This window comes from Rhipicephalus sanguineus, chromosome 3 (genome assembly GCF_013339695.2).
Source record: "Rhipicephalus sanguineus isolate Rsan-2018 chromosome 3, BIME_Rsan_1.4, whole genome shotgun sequence".
Lineage (NCBI taxonomy): Eukaryota > Metazoa > Arthropoda > Arachnida > Ixodida > Ixodidae > Rhipicephalus > Rhipicephalus sanguineus.
Window position 1 is genome coordinate 122,148,440 of NC_051178.1, and position 16,926 is coordinate 122,165,365.

A 16,926-nucleotide genomic window follows, 5' to 3' on the forward strand; every position below is an offset into this window, starting at 1 on the left:
CTTACGCACTTTTTTTTTCTCTCTACCGCCCTTGCTGAAGAACAAGTGGGGCAGAAGACAGCAGACACACCCAGGAAGGCTTAATATATGAAAGGGATAATAACTAGTAGGTAAATATAACCATGGCCTCGTGGTTAAGTGTCGGCAACAACTACAGCTGCACGAGGTCCTGTTGCTTCAGAACAATTAACGCTGCATTATATATAGGCCCACCTTTTTATTGCCTCTTTTTGCAAGGCTGACTATACCATTGAGCAAATTGACTACCGTATCAAACATTACATTAACATACCACCAGTTTCTTTCGTATTCTCAACGTTATTTTCGCCTTAAGCACGACCAGGTTCGCAACCTGTCCCCCGCGGTTGATTGGTGCCAGTTTGTAAAGAAATAATCAACATTACAGCCGCAAACAAACGGAGACGTAAGTCCAAGCGAAAAAGAAAACGTCAGACCTTCGCGAACAAGCAAGAGGCGCCGATCTCACAAAGATTACATCGTTCGCGAAGAGTGTGTGTCATTAGCTTCTCAGTACCTTCATTACCCTATTATACTCTACATTATGAAATTTGTCCGGGGCCTGCATTTACGAACCATTAGAACAAGTACATAAGTTCCTCTGAAGACATTGGAGCAAAATTATTTTTATCGTTTGTTTTTTCGGCTCTGCGCGCCTTCGAGAGGCGAGGAACCGCGCTTTCATTTGCATGACGGCGCAGCTCGACGCGTCGGGCTGTCAGCAAGACAAAAGGGAAGCCAGGCGACGGAGCGGCGGTATGCGACGCTCACAGACAGCATGGCGACGTGCCAGCGAACCGAAAGCGACGGCAGTTGACGGTCCTCGTTACTCGAACGACAAACCAATATTTGTTGCCGACAAAGGAAACACGCGACGGGTGCATGCGCGCCGTACGGGTAGCGACCGACTCCGAAAGAGAAGAACAATAAAGTTCGAGAAACCAGCGCTTTTCTTGCTCGAGTACGTACGCACACGGATCCCGAAATTGCAGCGGAAAAACACGCTTTCGTCTCCACGGATTCTTGTCCCGCTCAGCCATGTGGAAACGAACCGCCGAGCGTTCAGTTCGTATTCGCGAATGTTCGGTATATGCCTTTCGAGGTGTTGACCTACAGCCCACAGAGCTGCCGCCAGATTTTTTCTTTTTTTTTTTTTTTGGGGGGGGGGGGGGGGAGGTGGAGGGTGCTCAACCACATTTTATGTATGTTCGTGCGTGTTTCTATGTGGTGGGCATATATGTATAAACATACAAAACGGGAAAATCCCGGGGGTGTTTAAACCCCCCGTCCCCTGGCTATACGCCAGTGTTGAACCACGTTGCACTCTACGCTTTTAAGAAAAAGTCCTTTGAGTCTTTTTTGTCAACTACGTTATGCAACTCTCACATGCATAACTCTCTTTAAAGAGACAACGCAACTCTCTTTTGCGGATTCGTCAGGTGCACAACTCTCCAAGAGAGAGTAAAAAGACTCTTTCTTCTATTTTTTCTTCTATTCTTTTTCTTAGAGTGTAGGAGCGTTGCGAGCAGCGACTTCACACCGGAATTCGTTTGCCGTGCAACAGAAACCTGTATGAATGGCAGTGGGAACATGGAATGGACCATTTCGACGATTATATTCCTAGGCTATATTCTTTGTCGTGCTCCGTCAACGGCCCAAGAAGCACTCGGCGCATACTCGTTATCGCAGCCACTCCCCGGCCGTGAAGTGTGGACGATAAGAAAGGAATAAAATGGGGCGAAAGAAATCGTTTCGGTGCTGAATTACGCATTCCACAGTATACACGTATATCGTGCACTCAAGCTTTTTATCCCGACGACAGCGCAAGATTGCACAGAGCATATAGCGACCGGTGCAATGTTTCCTTGCAGCAAATATTAACGATGCCCTTAAGCCATCGTCAAACGTTTCCACGCTCTGCAAGTTCATTAAAGTGCAACCGCGTGCAAGCATGCATGTCGTACGTCCTGCGATTCTTCCATCACTCAAGCTCAAGCAAGCCACGAAACGAATCTTCTGTTTATTCATAATCTCATCATTCTTTTCCGTTGCCCGTTGCAAGCAAGTGACGTCAGCGGCACTTGCAGGAAGCCTGAAGGCACGACCCGACGCATTCAGCATGACACGGGTCGTGCTTACGTGACGGAAGCGCGACCCTCGACCAATCGCGTGCGGCAATCATGTTCATTCGTTTTTAGAACGGGAGCAAGTTCCCGGCCTCGGTCGAGGGTATAACTCGTCAGCCCGTGAATGCATTGCCGTTCATAAAGCAGGCCGGCGGCTGGGCGTCGAACCCGCTACCTCAAACTCGAGAAGACAGTTACTGAGCCACAGTAAAAGAAAGAAGGAATCCCTGTTTGCGGGAGCGGCGCGAGAATTTTTGTTACTGAGGGGAGGGGCACCCACGACAAGCCATGGGATGTGGGGCGAAGAGAGCAGGCGAAATTTGCCCCCACCCCTGCCAACCGCCCCTGCCTGCATGCGCTCGAACGTGAAGCTCTAGTAGGCTTAAAAGCAGACATCAGCGCGATATGTAAAGCACACAGACACGGATGGCGAGAAGCCGTGCCGAAAGAGCTCGTTGAAAACGGGGGCCGACGAAGCACGCAGGCCGTGCAAGTGGAGCGTATCGTCTTCTCCGCTCGCCTTCGTGTGAGGCTCGATCCTCTCTCGCTATCTCGTCTTACTCGATTCTCTCCTCCCTCCTGTGCTTGCTCTTTCTTCTCTCTCTCTCTTTCGTTCCTTTTATCAGCGAGGATGGAAATGTCAAACGCCGGCCGCTTGTGGAGCACGTATGCGCGGCTGAAGAAGCGTTCATTGCCGAGAACATTGACGATCCAACACTTCCTCACCCACGCAAGTAAAGATAAACATCTAAAAAAAAAAAAATGCCCATCGAAACATGCGAGAAATATTTGCGTGTACACTTATTACGTCATCGCGAAGCTACAAGAGCACTATAATATAATATATAATATAATATAATATAATATAATATAATATAATATAATATAATATAATATAATATAATATAATATAATATAATATAATATAATATAATATAATATAATGACAGCAGTTACATTTTTGCCAAAGGCATACTTAATATTTGCGCCATATATAACGTAGAAATGTTGAAATATCAAGTCAAAATAAGCCACGGACCTAAGTACAGCTGCAACTGCGTACATATCTTAAATTGCGGGTCGGTCGGCACGGCGCTACAACTGTACAGACATTATATGTATACCGCATAGCATATGTTCACTTTAGAGTAGAAACAAACATGTCGTTCGCGCCCTGTCATTGTCGTGCATGTATATATAGACTCGACGACTTCCTCCACCTCGGGATGATTTCTAAGATTATAGTGATTTTGTAGACACTGAAGTGACCGGCCGAGGCCGGAGGCAGCCATGCCCTCATTTATTCATTGACCACTCACTCGAACAATGCTGGAGAGAGTTTATATTCATAGAGCATTCTTTTAAAATTCCAAATTGGTTCACTTAGCGGCAAAAGGTTGATTACCGAAACAGAAAGTCGAAGTTAAGATTGCTGAATTTCGCTGAAGCTAAACTTACTGAATGAAACTGAATTTTGCGTCCGGCAAAACCTTACAGCCGCAAAGACAGTGTGACGTCTCTAATTCCAAATACCTGCTCGTATTTCTTGAATATCAAAGTACCGTCTCTAATAAAATGCGTCGTTTGTGTTTTGTTTGTCTGTCCGTATGCTTTTCATCTCTCGTGCATGCTCTCATGGTAAGAATGAGTTAATGAGTTCTTTCAATATTGTACAAGGGTATTTTACTAATACGACAAGTTAAGCTTTATTTTTCTCTTTAGAGTTCCTTTAACCCCCCACCCCATCTTGTTCTTTTATATTTTTTATGGTATCATTATCGCTATGAAAGGTGACGCAAATGCGGACGGAACGATATGGCTACGGGCCTGTCGAGGCCAAGAAGATCTCCGGCTGGAAACGGGGACAACGATTGTTGCTCCGAAATTGCTGACAGCCCACGGGCGCGATGACGCGCTCTATTGATATCCGTTGAGACAATCAGCGCGCGCTCGTGCGATGACTGATAGAGACTGGAACCCGCACGAAGAATCGCGGCCGGGGTTCAAGGAAAAAGCTCGCGTGGAAGAACTGGCGAAGGGACGTCGAAATAACGGGAGAGGGACAGACGTGAAGACGACTGCACGACGTGCAAGGAAAAGTTCGAGCTACGATATTATACCGTCTTTTCAGCGGGAGACCCTTGACAATACAAGTGACCCTGAAAGCAAGAAGAGGAACGATGATAGCGTAAACCAATGTGCACATGCACTAATTGAACTGAAGCCAACACCTGGAGGCCGGAATAACTTCCAAACTCTTTACAGTGTTCCTGACAGGTTGCTATTATGGTCATGGACGCCTTATAGGGCAATGTTCAAGGGTGCCGATCACTCGCTGCAAAGATCTGCTTACTACCTGCAATATTTCATACCGAGTAAATTCCGCTTCTCTGGGTCCCGTAAACACATCCTTTCATTTCCGAAGTCTAGCTCTTTCAGCGAATTCCGATGGGCACTTCATGAAGGAGTGTCGTGTTATGGAGTGCGCTAACCGATAGAACATCCAAGTTACATCCTGCTGCAAGGACTCCCCGTCAGAGCTCGGAGACGTAAGTTGGTCGTTGCCATTCCGCACACAAGCTGGCCGTGCCAGTGCGCTCTGCGCAGATGAGGATTTATCTGAGGACTTGAAAACTCGCTTCTTCAAGGACCTTCAAGGATCGTGCAACAAATTGCAGCGGACAGACACAATGACGCAGCTTTGTCTTTTTGTGTATAGTTCGTGTTTTTTCCGCGCAGGCCCTTTCACTTGTCAGTATGGAACGCAGAAGAGTCTTGCCTACTGGAGCTCTGGATGATTTCTTGGTTGCAAGTATTTGCGAATAGATATTTATAAAGAAAGAAATATGAGAGGGCTAACGCATTTACCACAAGATACACAGTCGCAACCCATGCCGTTGTTCCACTCCGACTCGTCCCTCGTCGTTTTATATCTGCGCGTCTTATTCATTTTCAGAAGGCCAGCGTACAACTGAAAGCAACAAGGTTGAACACTAACTCTCATTTTCACCGATGACCCCGAAATATTAGATAACCCATAACTCATAAGGGAAATTGTTGGAGCGTATCGCATTGTTAACGAAAAAAAATTTACGCATGGCATTAGCCAGCCGTCAGTGTCAGTCAGAGAGCGAGCTGAATTTTCTTCAGGAATCACATGGCGATCAGGCTATATTGCGCACATGGTGTTGATGTCCATGCGGTTGAATCATGCGCAAGCTTGGGTTTTTCCCCTTGGTGATACATAACGGTTTCCGCGCACGTGACATGATCGTGTTTAAAAGTACGAGTGCTTTTTAATAAACTTCTTAGTTTCGAGTCAGCGCCCGTCCCGTTTGGTCTTCCTTCGCCCTTGTGTTGCTTGCGTTGTTTCAAAGATTAATCTGTGACCACATTGATTAAACAAACAACAAACACTGTCAGCCTATTTTTGACTAGCTGGTCTGCAATATAATGTGCAGTATTTTTTTTTTATTAGGCAGTTTTAGAATAGGGTACGCAAAGATAACGTTCGTTGGGTACGTATATTTTCGTCACTTCACGTGGGTACCCAAGAGGATAGCGTACGACGCATGCGCAGTTGTGACAAACGCTAACGCAAAGCTTTGCGTACTCTATTCAAAATCTCTCTATTATATATATATATATATATATATATATATATATATATATATATATATATATATATATTTTTTTTTTTCGTCCACGTTCTTATTCTATATCCTTTGTACCCTTCTGTCTTTTTACTTAGCTATTGTGGTTTAATCCCCTGATACATTAGGTTTCGATTGGCCTGTCACATTTTTATGAGTAAATCCTGTGGCCTCTCACTTTACTGTAAAAGGGGTGAAATGAAGAAATTAAAGAATATATATTTTGACGGAGCCAGATATAAGGAGAGAGAGCAAAATATGAAAGGCGGAGAGGTATTTTGAAAGACCCACCGCAACTGCAGAAATCAGCCCTGTCAGGGGCGACTGCAGCAACTTGCAAAATAAACCCACATGTGTCACACAGCTGCCTCGGCGGGCATTTCTACGCAGTCGGCAGACTACTATCCGTGACAGCGGCTTCTATTACACGGTATAGCTGCCCGAATCGTGTACTATGGATAAACAAAGCAGTTGCGCTACAAAAGCATCGGCAAACGGGCAAAACGTCATAAACGGGCGTAAAGCGAAAAAAGAAAAAAGGTGCCTCAACAGGTGTGAGGTGAACATTTCCCCCAAGTTCCATAACACCACCAATAGCGTGACTACGTCTACGGATAATATGCGTGCTGCAATCAAACTGCTGTCTTCCACGAATAAGTTTCCTACGCCCCTCCAAGTTCATCCTACAAACGGCAGAACTTATGAACACTCTATGTATTATTTTCTTAGACAATTAAATCAATTACTTTTTAGTATTTACAGAAGAAATCGCGCGCCACTCCCACACTGACTTCCTCTGCGCATAGCAATATCTGCATTAATGAAAGCAATGACACGGTTTTTTTTCTGATGTCCACTGCAGCTAACATTGCGAAGATTTTCTTGTTATAGTTTGTTTAACGATTGCTGCACTCTACTGGTACTGTCAGAACTGTATTTCTTATTGCAAAGTTTTCGTTTCTTTTTTTTTTTTTTTTTCAGGCACGAAAAGCACAAACATCCCAGTAAAAACAGGACCTGTCCTTAAGCTTTCTGCGGCGAAGCGAACGCCACCATAAATGACGAAAAAAAAGAAAGAAAACGCTCGACAGTCAGGCTGGTGCGTTTTTCTACCGCCAAATATTTCGCACCTCGAGCGTCTAGAAGAAAATGAAAGCGAAAACAAAGAGCACGTGCCGTCCACGAATGATACGAGCCAGCAGTAATGTGGAATCATCATCATCGTCATCACGTGCCTTAACAATACTAATCCAATTGTGACCCATACTAGCACAAAATGTTTCTGTAATGACCGGTTGTCACATAGAGGCGGTGGCGCCAGTTTAATGTGCTCGTACAATCCGCCTAGAGCTATTTCCTGCGCCGATCGCGGTTAGCCGAGCGTCGCCTCCTTGGTCGACACTCAATGCTTGAGTAAGGTCGGCGAGACAGCTGATCGACGACAATTCGGCGATCCGTGCCGCTGAATAAAAAAGATCTATCTTTCATAATCGGCACCGTCGTCAAATTCGTTCTAGCACGTGCGTTGGAAGCCAGCGTGCGGGGGTGGCTAGCTCCGAACCGGCCCCACCGCACTTTCAACAAGAATCGCCGGTACATCGCAGGACACCGCCAACATCGCCACAAGACGCACGCTTGCGTAATCGAGGCTTCTCTTATCTTATTTTCGAAAACCTGATAACGGCACATTACAAACATCAGCCGTCCCAGGGACGCGCGCGAGAAATGATCAACTATCTTTCAAAATGCGGCTGGTGTCAAAAGAAACTCCGTCGACTGGTTTCCATTCCGAGAGGTTCTCAGCGAAAAGAACGAACCGGGCAAGACAGCTGCCGCATCGTGGGGTGATTCGGAACTGGTTTATACTTACAAGAGTGTGTTCAAATCCGAGCATGCTTCGGCCATTGAGGAGCTGCTCCTCGGCCAAAATGTCTTCGGCTCGCATCTTCGCCACCTTCGTCGGTATCGGGTCCTCCACGAAAATAAAAAGAGAGTAGAGACGGGAGGTCACATCGGTGCCGCTCGCTTGCTCGCACGGCGGCTCAGGAACAGGCCGCCAACAAAAGATACACCACTGTCAACTTCACCACAGAGACCACACACACGTTGCACGCACACATACGTACTCCGCGTAAGCTCGGCCACCGACTGTATGCAAGAGCCGAGCGCGAGGCGCGCGCCGCGCTGCTGCTGCCCGCTGTTGCTTGTCAGCTGAGGGACGGGAAGCCGGGTGCACCGGGTGTCGTCACTTCCGGGAAGCCGCCAACGCCAATCCGGAGACGCGTTCTGTTCGCGGCGTCGTCTGCGAGTCTCTGGCCGGATGGTGCGCGCGCGCAAGCACTCTGCTTTTTATTTGTTTTCCTTTCTATCGCTCGAAAAATTCCTCGTAAAGTCGTAGAACAGCTCAGGCGTGCCTGACATTTCTGTCAGATTGAGCGCGCGACTGCAGAAAGGACGACTGCACGCTCTTACAATGTGCGGGATGTGGTACGCAACTCGAAGCTCTACGCGAGTGGCACTTCAAGAAGGTGCAATGAACGCTTGCGCGGGAAATTCGAAGTAACCTTGCAGCATCTCGGGAAAAGCATGACGCTGCCCCTCCGAAGCGTCCCTTAGGGCCTTAGATATCTGTCTCCTTAAGGGCTCGCTGCAAGAGGCGGAAAGTTCTACATCACCGTTCTTTGATGACAGGAGTGCACTTGGAACAGAAAGCATATTTTTGAAAAATCAAGTTTCTTTCTTGTCATTTTATCCAAAATGTGACTATACATGAACTTCAAAGAGTTCCTGCCCTGATGGAGACGATCCCACTCGTGAAAAACGTTGGCTCCAGCGACATTTCTTGTTCAAACGCTACCGACCACTTCAGATCTACACTTTGCGGTGAGCTTATCGGCAGCTCAAATGTCACTAACAGCTCATTTTCCGATATTAAAATATTACGCGCAAGTCGCCGCAGTTACCCCAGCCGTCGTTCCATCGATTCCACCGAAGCCGACGCCAGCCCACGTGGCTTCAATATCTCCCAGCATACATAACCAGCCCTACTATCCACCGTGGCGACCGACGCGACCTACCTGCTATTACTGCGGATATCGTGGACACATCGCACGTTTCTGTCGAAAGCGTCAGCAAGACGAACGCCGCGGGTTTGACACTTACGAACGGGACGACTTTTCCACTGGGTCCACTTTCCAGCGCCGTCCTTATGCTACGTATCCTGGCCGCTCTCCCTCTCCACCTGCAACTTCCGAGACGGCTCCGAGCTACCGTCCTGCCAGGCGCCGCTCGCCGTCACCCCTTCGTCGCTCTACGTCACCACTTCGACCAGCTTCTCACTTCGCCGACCGTCGCCCGGAAAACTAAATTATGCAGCTTTTGGAGGAAAAGCTGCATCTAGCGAAATGAGAGAAATTCCTCCAGTGCGTCCCCATAATATGGTCTCTGTTTTGGTAGAAGGCATAGAAGTGGAAGCATTGATAGACACTGGTGCAAGTTTGTCTGTTATTCACCGTGATTTGTGTTCGCGTCTCCGCAAAGTTACTACTCCCTACGATGGACCGACGCTGCTAGCTGCTCAAGGAGACGCCATTCGACCTTCCGCCATGTGCACTGTTCGTGTCTATATTGATGGAGTTCTGCATTATGTACAATTCGCAGTGCTTAGTTCGTGTGCACAGCAGCTCATATTAGGATGGGATTTTCTGTCAACGGCGTCCGCTACCATCTGCTGCCGGCAACGCGTTCTCCACATGACTGATACCACCTATTCGCTTCACGCAGATGACACACCACTTCGCTTTCTTGCTGCAGAAGACACCGAGCTACCGCCACGCAGTCAACGAATTGTCGCCATCACGTCTGATGCCATTGACCATGGTGACGTGTTCGTACAACCATCTGCACGCTGTCTCACCAGAGGGATCGCGTTTGCATCAGGGCTGGTCCGTTTCGACGATGGCTCCGCATTTGTTTGCGCAACAAACCCGACATCCGAAGGAATTCTGATTCCTAAGGGCATAACGTTGGCTTGCGTCGCTATATCAGAGCCTCTCTCTGTTGTTCCTCTTCAAGCGGTTACCCCTGAAGATCACTCTGTTGGACGTTCCGTTTCAATCTCCACTCTCGAAGCTGCCATCAGCTCCGACCTGACCCCTTCGCAGTCACAACAGTTGATCGCCTTGCTGACCAAGCATCAAGCTTCGTTTGATTCGCATTCCCCTGTATTAGGACAGACATGCGTCACCACGCACCGGATCGAGACTGATGGTAGATCCATCATTCGTCGTCGACCATACCGCGTATCTCTCGCCGAACGGAAGGTCATCGAAGAAAACGTTGACGACATGTTGCGACGGAAGATAATACGCCCCTCAGCTAGTCCTTGGTCATCTCCCGTCGTCCTAGTTCGAAAAAAAGACGGTTCTGTGCGGTTCTGCGTAGATTACCGGGCGCTAAACAAGATCACGCGCAAGGATGTATACCCTATGCCACGTATAGACGACGCCTTGGATTCGCTACAGGGGGCCGAGTACTTCTCGAGTCTCGATCTACGTTCGGGATACTGGCAGATACCGATGCATGAGGAAGATAAAGAAAAAAACGGCGTTTTCGACACCAGATGGTCTTTACGAGTTCAATGTAATGCCCTTCGGCCTGTGCAATGCTCCCGCAACATTCGAACGCATGATTGACACCGTTCTGCGTGGTCTGAAGTGGAAGACTTGCCTGTGCTATTTGGACGATATTGTTGTTTTCTCGTCAACCTTCTCTCAACACCTACAACGTTTGGAGGAAGTGCTGACGTGTCTTGCTAATGCTGGCCTTCAGCTGAACACGAAAAAGTGCCATTTTGCAAGCAAGGCAATTAAGGTCTTAGGCCACATTGTGAGTAAGGACGGCATTCGTCCTGATCCCGATAAGGTTTCGGCGGTTCTTCACTTCCCTCGTCCCGAAAGGAGCAAAGATTTACGCAGTTTCCTTGGCCTCGCTTCCTACTTTCGCCGATTCATACGAGACTTCGCCTCAATAGCGGCACCTTTGCACAAATTACTCGGTTCTGGTGTTCCCTTTGACTGGTCTCCCGAATGTGAAACGGCGTTTAGCCATCTGAAAAACGCCCTCACGTCCGAACCAGTACTGCGCCATTTTGATGAAACTGCACCCACACTCCTGCATACTGACGCTAGTGGTCACGGCATCGGGGCTATTCTACTGCAGCGAGATCAGTCATCACGTGAGAGGGTCGTCGCGTATGCAAGCCGCGTACTGACCAACGCCGAGAAGAACTACACCATCACTGGAGGCGGGAGAAGGGACCGCGCCTGTTGAAAAGCCGAGCGACTGCAGTTCTTCTCGTATGATGGCGCGGATCATCGCGCGCAACGAGGGATCGGCAGTCGGGTTGTTATGAGGGGTGTCCGGCTGCAACCGTGCGGATTCGAGCTCGTCCAGGCGCTGGCACGTAGCTACAATATCAGCGACGGTAGTCGGGTCCTTTATTGCCAAAGCGTTGAAGGCAACAGCCCCGATGCCTTTCAGTAGATGACGCACTTTGTCTGATTCTACCATGGAAGCGTTGACGCGACGACAGAGGGAAAGGACATCCTCTATATACGAGGTATAAGACTCGCCGAGTTCTTGTTTGCGAGTTTCCAGTGTTCTCTTCGCAACGGCGGATCGAACTGCTGGAGTACCAAACACTTGTCGGAGATGCTCCTTGAAAGTGCTCCAGTCGGGAAAGTCAATCTGGTGGTTGAAAAACCACGTCTTCGCCACGCCTGTGAGGTAGAAGGAGACGTGGCGGAGCTTGTGTGGGTCGTCCCAATGGTTCGCAGCACTCACTATGTTATATTGGTCGAGCCAATCCTCCACATCTTCATTGCGAAGTCCAGCGAATAAATGGGGCTCTCGATGGGGACCGCTGACGATCCAAGGTGGAGAAGCTGCGGCAGCCGTAGCGGAAGATGTAGATGAAGAAGTGCCTGAGGGTTCGTCCTGCGGCATGCTGGGGGACAACAGGCACAAACGGCGACCTGAACGAAGCTCCAGGAGGTAAAGCGGGCGAGTAGAGGACGGGGAACCGATGAGCACCCTCCACCACTTGTGATGTAGCAGTTGACACGCCTTTTAATGGGCCTTCGCGACTCGGCGAACCGATCACATCCAAGGCACAGAACAATCTCAAGATGTGTCCCCACAAGCGAAGATGATAAAGAACACCATGTGATGATGATAATGTACAGATGATAAAGAAGTGTCTGATAAATGCCCACAATATAACTGCTGCATAATGCAAACAAGATGAGCCTTCCGACAATAGGTAGTAATCCTGGGGTTCAAATGAGCGAACTCCGTTTTATTGACATCTTTTTAAATGCAATGACAGCTTACAATAGTAAAACTATCATACAAATCATTATTTCAATCTAGTTTTACTCTCTGCGAGATTTCATGCGTTGCTTGTGCGTGATAGTTCACTTATTTAGGTGCTGGCTGCTTTGAATAAAAAGCAGTTTAACAAAACTAATCAGCATACGAGTTTCAGCTACTTTTCCGTAGCTTTTCCGTATCCTGTGCAATGAAAGTCCGATACTTTAATGATAGAGATGCTTTGTGACCGATAGGTGAACAAATGAATGAATGACTACGCCATAAACACTTTAATGAAGGTCGCCAAGTTAACGCCTGTTTCACGCCACCTTCCCCAATTAAATCAATATATACTGCCACACATTAACTGCTTGAAACTGCGTTTAACTTTCCTTACGAAAATATATAATCCCTGTTTTTTTATATGCCATTTATAATCACGTCGCGCAATCCATGTGGCCGAAATGTCCTCGTTCAACTCCAGTTTTCAGTACTCAAAGTGTCTTTATAAAGAACAAGGAAACAACGATGCATATGTACCCTAGCCTCAGTTTTAATATAATAATATATATGATGGCATAATATAATATGATCGTATCAAATGGCTGAGTAGAGTTCATTTGTGCAGTTTATACTTTTTTTAAAACAGCAAAAAATAAATAAATAGCGAAACTAAATGCCGTTTATCTAGCAAGGAATCTCGGGTTATAATTGGTGTAATGTACGTTCATGCTGGACAAACAACGCTACACTATAGACGAGGGCACATAAACAAGTGAGTGAATGACGATAGGCGTGCGCAGGGGGGGGGGGGGGCAAGGGGGCGAGAAGGGGGGGCGCAAAATCATCCCTATACATTGTAGGGGGGGGGCGAGAAGAGGGGCGCAAAGGCAGCCGCATACATTGACATAATAGGGAGGGGGGCGCTGCGACGAACCTTCGCCTCCCCTGAAGGGGAACCCTGCGCACGCTTATGTGAATGACAATACTACTCCTTTACTTATACGAAGTTCGCTAACATAAACGGCTCCTTCGTAAATGTCCTTTTAGCGCAGGTGTATACATGACCAGTCGTAGTTTTAAACAGGTATTGGACGTTTAGCTACGGCTTTCTTCTCCCGTTTCAGTGCGAATTACTTAGTACTCGTCTCATTTAACGCCGTTAGTACAATAAGTCTGTGGCCTCTCTTTCCACGAAGCTACATTTTCTTTGTGAACGCGCAACTATACAGGGTGTTTCAGCTAAAAAGCACCAAGTAATAAAAAATTAAGCATAGGCGCTAGGCGTCTGCACTTAGCGCACTATTGTTCTGAGCCATATAGAGCACAAAAAAAAAATATTCATCAAAAAAGCGGCAGCCACGGAGCAAATGCTACATGAGACCGTAGGTAGCATTTGATGTAGGGTGGGTATTTTTTTTTTCTTTTTTTCGCACCAGTGAAGAAACACATTGGAAGGGGCGAGGGTGACAGCGCTGTTCAGGACCGAGATAAAAGATGCACTCACACGTTACGGCCGCTCTTTCGTAGATCTTTTTTTTTCTTTTTTTCTTTTTTTTTTTTGATGGTACGCCTCTATTATCATTTAGCGTCCATCGCAGTCACCGGCGGCCTGTTCAATCGACCTTCGTGCGCGGAGCAGCCTTTGGCAATTCGTTCAACTTACATCTGAGGGCACTAAAAGCGCCGCGCGTTAGGTGGCAGTCACGTGCTATTCTTCCGCGTGCTCTAAAGAAAGGCCGGGAAAAAATTAAGCAGGGTAGTTATCTTAGCATAGATTAAAAAATTCGATGTTTCTGAACAAGCGCTACAACTTGTGTAGTGAAAGCTTTTCTCTAGAGTTACTATTCAAAAAGTTCATTAAGCAATCTTTGTTAATTACCGTGCTTGGCGGAGGGGAAAAAATATTCTGACGTGCTCTATATGGCTCAGAACAATACTGCACTAATTGGAGATGCGTAGCACTTATGTTTAATTTTTTAATACTTAGTGTTTTTTAGCTGAAACACCCTGTTTATACTAAGCGTTACATGAGCACGCGGAGATGAGACCACTCTGCGATGTCGTTCTCTGTGCAACGCGCATTGCGTCAATTCGCCTCCAAGCCACGCACGCACGTTGCAAGGAAAATGTCCTTGCTTCACGTATACCGACTCGCTCAGGTAAAGGCTCCGCACATTTGGCATCTGTGTAGGCGCACTGTTTGCTGCCAATACCGCCTCGTACATACGTCACTGGTTGCGCGGTTCCAATGCACAGTTTCTTAGTTTCGCATGCACGCTTTCACTTATCATGCATGCGTGCAACGTCTTTAGCAAGCCCAGCGACTGAGCTCCCTTGCTTCGCAAATGTACACAGTTTCTTAGTTTAGTATTCAGGTGTGCCTATTCCACGCTTCCATGCCTACGTGATAGCTTTTTATGATACACTGCGCGATGAAATCCGACCTCCCACTATTGCAGCTTAATTATAAGAGACTTAAAGTAAGTGCTATCGAGTGATGTACATCAAATGATAAGTGATAGGGAAAGAACGTCAAACGAGATAATGAAGAACCCAAACAACCGTGCAAGATCTCGAGTTACTCCATGAAGACTTTAAGATATCAAATACTCCCTCGCCTATCCTCTTCTTTTGTTGTTGTTTTATCGTTATGTTGCCAAAAGATTATGTAAAATCTTTAACGAAAAATTAATTGTTACTAACGCTCGATAACAATTAATCAAAACGAGAAAACATACGAACAAGATATAAGTGCACCACTGAGCGATAAATATATATGGTTCTAGAAAATCTCGAAGGTGTATACTCTCAGACGAGTGTTCGACGGCCTGTATACCCAAATGTTGGTGCGCCATTCATACTCTCATCCCGTTATCCCAAGCGGTTCTTATATTTACGACTGAATAAATATTTTCGGCTGTTAGCGAGGAAAGAAAAAAAAAAGAACGAGAAGCACTTGGGGTATAACGCTGAGGAAACAAAATAATGCCCGCATATGTATACCTGCATATGGGGCATCGCATGGCTCCACTCTATCCTTTCTCTATATGTCCTCTGCATTGATAAGACAAATCGTTACTGTGCTAAGATACCCCTAGATTCCTGCTCAATGTAGATAACAGGGCGGGATTATCTCTCCTATATATGCAGCGTGTGTTCTCTCGCAGTGGCCAAGTTTTCCCTCAGCAGGTCGTGCAACAAGTTCATGCAGGTTTCTTTTGCAGGAGCCGAACGGTATCTAACATTCTCGGAAGCTTTGGCAATCATAGATTTGGTTACAAAACACATCAAAAACGCAAGAATATAATCCGACTACCTCTTCGGGCTTAATTAAAATCAGCACGATGCCCACACTTTGCGGAATGCATTTGTATATTTAAATTACCGCGTCTATCGCGAGAGATAAGCCCAGAGAGCTGTAACAAACACGATGCACCCGACCTCGACGACGACTGTATACAGGGCAGGAGGCGCGAGGCTTGTCGTATAGGCAAATGTGCGCGTATTTAAGAAGCTTGATCAAGAAGGATGCAAAGCGAAGAAGCGCACTGAAAAGGACGAGAACCGCCTCTAACTCGCTGTCGCAAGACACGCGTGGTTTTTTGAAAAGCATGAGAGGAAAGGCCCCCGTAGAGTTCGGCACGTATCAACTGCAGCGGTTTCATAACGCGCGGGCAGCTCCCAGGCGCCTCGCCATGTCAAGCGGGATAGAATCACATGCTTGCGCTTCTTTTCCGCATGAAATACATTGAGACCTCAGTGGCTGGCGGTCTGCCTGGAAATAAAACGGAAACAACTTGACTTATTTGGGCGGGTTAATTGGTTCACCTTGACGATAGATAGTCGAGACGCGGCAATGTGAACATAGATAAAACGGAAAGCATATAAGGTGCAGATGACCTCTAAATAGACCACTTAGAGGTCCTCTGCACCTTATATGCTTTCCGCAAGTGCCTTGCTGCGCACATTGTATATTAAGTTCAAGTTCACTAATACAAGTTCACCACTCGAAAATTGGTTACAGATGCTGAGACGAGGATCCCAAAGTCAAAATGACTGCAGGGGGACACTGTCTGACTTTTGAAAGTCGCATACAAAACTTTTTCTATTTAAACTCGTGCCGCTTTCCTCCGGCAGACAAGCACCAACAATGACTATTCTTTTCCCTTTCTTTCTTTCTTTCCTTTCTTCAGGCATAAAAATTCCCAAGTGCGAAAGGTAAGAAATGCAGAACACGATAACGCTAATGCATACCGCCACCGTACGAAGCGGGCCCTCCGGCACGGTGATTGGCCGAATCGGAAGTATACAGCGCACGACCCACAAAACAATAACACCAGTGGTATTCTCTGCAACGCATATGCGCTAAACATATAGCCTGAAGACAAGATATAGGAGTGTTCCTGCAATGTCACTCACGGCGAAGATGCCGGCCATGGTGTCGCGTCGTCGGTCAGTGGAGCGGTCTGCCCCGTGGTTTTATCTCGTCGTCTGTAACTTGCGGTCCTCCTAGGGTGAGGCTGTCGCGGTGCGCCACCGCGCGAACAAGCGCGCGCGCTTGCTACCTACAAGACAACGCAAGGCACGCGCTCAGCCCCCAACTGTGTGCACCGGAGAACTATTTCTGATGGGAGTCCAGGGCCCCAAGAGCGTGCCACTTTCTCTCTCTCTCTCTCTCGAGGCTCTAAACTTGGCTCCGATGAAGAACAAAACAGGGAAAGAGAACGCGGGAACTCGGTGTCACTGGCTGAGAA

The 16,926-nt window shown here is 47.2% G+C and overlaps 1 protein-coding gene across 1 annotated transcript in view; it reads right to left on the bottom strand.

The window, feature by feature from the left end:
• LOC119387046 (chloride channel protein 2-like) overlaps window positions 1-7,980 on the bottom strand; it is a 95,911-nt gene extending 87,931 nt beyond the window's left edge. The window contains 1 exon segment of the mRNA XM_037654346.2: window positions 7,668-7,980. Within this exon segment, the coding sequence (XP_037510274.1) occupies window positions 7,668-7,742 (75 nt within the window). The 5' untranslated portion in view covers window positions 7,743-7,980.
• Window positions 7,981-16,926: the final 8,946 nt, after the last annotated feature.